The sequence below is a fragment of the Citrus clementina genome, unplaced genomic scaffold (assembly GCF_000493195.1).
Source record: "Citrus clementina cultivar Clemenules unplaced genomic scaffold, Citrus_clementina_v1.0 scaffold_3, whole genome shotgun sequence".
Taxonomy (NCBI): Eukaryota; Viridiplantae; Streptophyta; class Magnoliopsida; order Sapindales; family Rutaceae; genus Citrus; species Citrus x clementina.
The window spans coordinates 7,621,900-7,626,357 of NW_006262339.1; the positions used below are offsets into that span (position 1 = coordinate 7,621,900).

Genomic DNA, 4,458 nt, shown 5'->3' on the forward strand with positions numbered 1-4,458 from the left:
GCTTATTTGTTTGGCTTGTCTATGTCCAAATGATTTGTTTGCAGCTTTTGACAAGGAAAAATTACTGCGACTTGCTGAATTTTATCCTAAAGATTTTTCTACAATAAATCTTATAGCACTTGAGATGCAACTTGATGTATACATTACAGATTTACGATCTAGTGCAGAATTTTCAGAATTGAAAGGGGTTGGTGAACTTGTAAGGACAATGGTTAAGACTAAAAAGGATAAGGTGTACCCGTTAGTTTACCAATTGGTTGCATTGACTTTAATTCTACATGTAGCTTCAGCCATGAATTTTGTGAAGAATTGACTTCGAAACCGGATGAGTGATCAATGGCTGAATGATAACTTAGTTGTATACATAGAAAAAAATGTATTTGCTTGTATTGACAATGAAGATATTATTTAACGTTTTCAAAATATGAAAACATGTCGAGAACAGTTGAAGAAGTTTTAAAAATAATTATGTCAATAAAAGTGAATATTTTACTTATTATTTTTTCAGTTGGCTTTTATTATCTTGTCGATTTCTTTTATTAATTAATATTAAGCCCCTTCTGAATTTATTTTCTGGGTCCGCCACTGCCTATAGTACATTATTTATTATTAAATAAGAAACCTGCTCAAGCGCAGTAAAGAAACCCATATTAAACTAACAAGTTACTTGCTACCACACACAATAACACTCCAGTACTAGACTCTTAAGTGCCCAAGATAATGCAAAGGCCACAAGAGTCCCCAGTCAGAAAACAAAATCAAAGCAAAAACAAGCAATTCAAGCGACACTGCAGTTATGTTACCACTTGAGACAAATCTCAAGTGGAAACCTTATTCTAATAATTAGTTCAAACCAAGCTATAATATCTTGCTCACTCAGGGCAGCAGCGGTACATGAAGAACATCTCCATGTCGTGGCCACAGTCTGCACAGGGCACCCTCCCCGGAATTGCCCCATTAACGCCGGCAAGGATAAGACGATTGCAATGTTTTCCGGTGCGAATTTTATGCAGATAATTGTTGAGTCCTTCAATAAAACCCGTTTGAGAAGCATCATTTTGCCATTCATGAAATTTTTCCATGCAATCTATAGCCGCCGTGCCCTTAGCGCTTGCCGTTTCTTGTGTTTTTCCCCTCCAAAATATTGCCCATCCTTGATCACTGCCATCAAAACTAAGTAGTGTCATCACCTCTCGCATTATGTTATCTTTTTCTACAGACATGCCATGTTGCAGTTTCGAGTAGAGCATTCTCTCTAATCGTGCCCAAAAGAACCACATTGCGGTGCCATCAATCACGATATGACTCGAATCCTCCTTGGTGATGATGCTGCTGATTTCTTCCAGTCTCTTCTTTGCATTTTTCTTTCCAACATAAGCCATTCCCCAGTTAATTTGAGCTTTACTTGCTACAGCTTTTGCTGAGTTTGTGAATTTTCTGATCCACGCCGCATCATTACCTCCGTACAAGCATATGAATCTCTCTTCTTTCATCTGATAAAAGTGCATTACATTTCAGTATTGATAATGTTAATATCACATTGACATACTAATACTGTTCGATGAACTTAATTGAAACGTAAGTACCCATTGAAGTATGGTGGCATCAATGCCACCAACAAGTAGCTCAAGTGTCCAGGACTTTTCCTTCCAAAGTGCTTCTTCCGTTTCAGCAGTGAAAGGGAAGGCCGAAATTCCCCATATCCACAACGTGTGAAAAGCATTTTGGTTCAAAATCCTCCCTTGTGGATCCACTGACACTAGGATCGCCTTCTTTGAATACTTCCATTCCTCTTTGATGTACTTAATGACTGCAGGTTGAATCGTCGCAGGATCTTGGATAGTGTACCATGGCATCCGTTTTTGTAGACTCTCAAATTTGTACAAGGTTTGTTGCCAATCAATTGACCTGTCCACAATTGGAAGCCACACAATTCTGCACTCTTTGCTTGCTTTGAGGTCTTTATACATCTTCCTTAGAACCAAAATTTCTTCTTGGGAAAGATTATCAAGGCTCGAGATGAGTAGTAACACATGCTTTTTCTTCAATACATCAATTTGAACCTGTTTTCATAAATAGAAGTCTATTGTTTCATATGCGGTAACGGAGTTAATTTGGAGCTGGAAAAAAGCATGTATAGAAAGGAATTTGGCAACAAACCGTTGTCCTGGTTTCACCATCCACAAGATCCTCAGCATAAATCAATGCTCTCAGAACCTTGATATTGTCCTGGTTATTTTTTTGAAGAAGGCGCACGAGATTATTATATTCTTCAATTTGCCTAATCTTATCTGCATCCATGGTAAGGATATATCAGAGGGGGAAAAAACATCAGTTACAGGAACTTTCGAGATGTACATTCTCAAGGGCTCACCAATTTGTTGACGCCAAAAGTCAATTTGCTTCTTGAGGTTCTCGTACACGTGTATGTTGCTGACCTTATGAGCCAATGTTGACAGTTCCAATTCATCAGTGGTTGATGCAGTGTACCTGAAATATAGTGACGGAGTTGGTATATTACATGTATGAATGGTGATTAAATTGTGTTCGTAGATGGCTTACTCGTGTCTCAAGCCTCTGAGGCTTAAAATTCTTGAATTGCAAGCTACAATACTTCGAAAGGTCCAATATGCAGCTTGGTAATGAGCCTGGTCCATGGACATTGCTTGTCCGTCATTTGAAATATACTGAGAAGGTAGCTGCTTGAACTCAACAATGCAATTGGTTAAATCCAACATGGCCCCGATGAGATTGTTGAGTTCATCAAGTTGTGGCTTTAAACCGTCATAACCCGCTGGAATTTCTGGCAGTTGCTTAAGCACAGCCACAGAGTTGGCAAGTGAGTTCTCGGTGCAGAGCTGAGCAACAAGACAGAATTCCCCATAATTCACAGCAAAAGCTGCTAAGGATAGCACCATTTTTGTATCCCATGAGTAGCTCGAAAGAGTGTTGAATAACGCCATAGTTGTTGCAAGTGCATCTCCTCCTCCCGAGCACTTGCATGATATCTGCAGGTATATGTATACAAAATTAAAGTCAGGGCATTTTTCAACACATTTCAAGGTAAACGTACATAATTAAAAGCAGAATTAATATTAGACTCGTAGACATCTTTTGCTCTTCTTGCTTAAGTTACAAAGTAGTAGAACACTTGGGTCCTGTTTGGATCTAGGTATTTAGCTTTTAAGATAAAGTTGTTATGAAAAAAAAAAATTATAACTATGAAACAAAAGTTAATAATACGTAATAAATATAAATTTTAAATAATAACTTTAACAAAATTATTAAACATATAATAAATTTTCTATACAAATAAAAAATCATGTCAATATATCTTCTAAGTTACAATAACTAGTGTTTACCAAACATTTATTATTATAAAAGTTAACAGCTGTCTAACCTTAATCCCAAATGCATCTTTAAAAAGGTTTAATAACAGTGGTATATCCATTCAAAAGAAGCAAGTAATCAAAAATTACCTCACAACAGATTTTGTGTATTATATCAGACAATGGTTCAGGCGTGCCGCTGAAAGCAACCAGGCTTTTATTATCATGCAATGCGTCCATATGTTCATGTGTGGCCTACGAAAATGGCCACCAAATTATATTCACTATCATACACAATGCTAGTGAATTGATTGGCATAATCAACAGTAAAGAAAAATGAGATTAAAATTTACGTTGGGAACTCCATCAATTTTGCTAGGAGTGGCAGTGGCACGACGAAAAATATCTTCAATGATGCTGAGAATAGGTCTAACATCAACTTCATGGCCATCGGGAGCATGGTTTGCCAGAACTTGTTTCATCATCTTTGCACTGTCATCGGATGCTGGGATCATCCGGCGGTCGTTTCTCGGGGCCATTTCCTGGATTTCTGGAGGCTATGTGATGTGGGTGTTTGTTTCTCCAGTGACTCAAGCGTGTGACAATCTTTGTGTGATTTATGCGGTGTTTGCGGTGTGTCTTTATTTATCAATTTTCCATATACCAAGCGACAAAGGTTGGGTCGTTACGCTGTTTTGCTGTTCACGTGATGAATGATTACAACGTTTTAGAGATTTTCATATTAGTGGGACCATTTAAAAATCAATTTGATTTATTATCGTCTTGAATGATACAACTTTTTGCAGCTTTTGAAATGAGGGGACCAGTAATATTCAATTTAATTTAAGGCAATCTTTAACTTACATTTGGTATACTTTACAATCAGTAAAAATAATATAAAATAAAAGAAAATTATTATTATTCTATTTTTATTTTGTTTTAGATTCATCTAATCACTACAAAATTTTAACATGTATTTTGCATCTTTTTTTTTTTACATTTGTATCAACTAGCCATTTTTACATTTAGACTATTAAATAATTTTAATAAAATGACAATTTTACCCCAAATAAATTAAAAGATTATTTTATCTTATAAAAACTTTTAAAATTAAAAATTATAATCATTA

At 36.1% G+C, this 4,458-nt stretch overlaps 1 protein-coding gene across 1 annotated transcript; it reads right to left on the reverse strand.

The window, feature by feature from the left end:
- Positions 1-560: 560 nt before the first annotated feature.
- LOC18047663 (protein SIEVE ELEMENT OCCLUSION B) lies at positions 561-3,944 on the reverse strand. The gene is made up of 7 exons (XM_006440609.2): positions 3,683-3,944; positions 3,480-3,584; positions 2,563-3,008; positions 2,375-2,490; positions 2,161-2,291; positions 1,587-2,063; positions 561-1,493 (listed from the first exon to the last, which is right to left on the reverse strand). Exons 1-7 carry the CDS (start codon positions 3,866-3,868, stop codon positions 873-875), a joined length of 2,082 nt encoding a protein of 693 aa, XP_006440672.1. The 5' UTR covers positions 3,869-3,944; the 3' UTR covers positions 561-872.
- Between the last annotated feature and the right edge of the window lie 514 nt (positions 3,945-4,458).

Excerpts from the sequence above, each read along its gene's own strand:
- LOC18047663 (XM_006440609.2), bottom strand. The coding sequence starts at position 3,868 with ATGGCCCCGAGAAACGACCGCCGGATGATCCCAGCATCCGATGACAGT. Across the intron at positions 3,585-3,682 it reads AAATTGATGGAGTTCCCAAC|GCCACACATGAACATATGGA; the intron begins GTAAATTTTAAT and ends CCATTTTCGTAG. Across the intron at positions 3,009-3,479 it reads TACACAAAATCTGTTGTGAG|ATATCATGCAAGTGCTCGGG; the intron begins GTAATTTTTGAT and ends ATATACCTGCAG.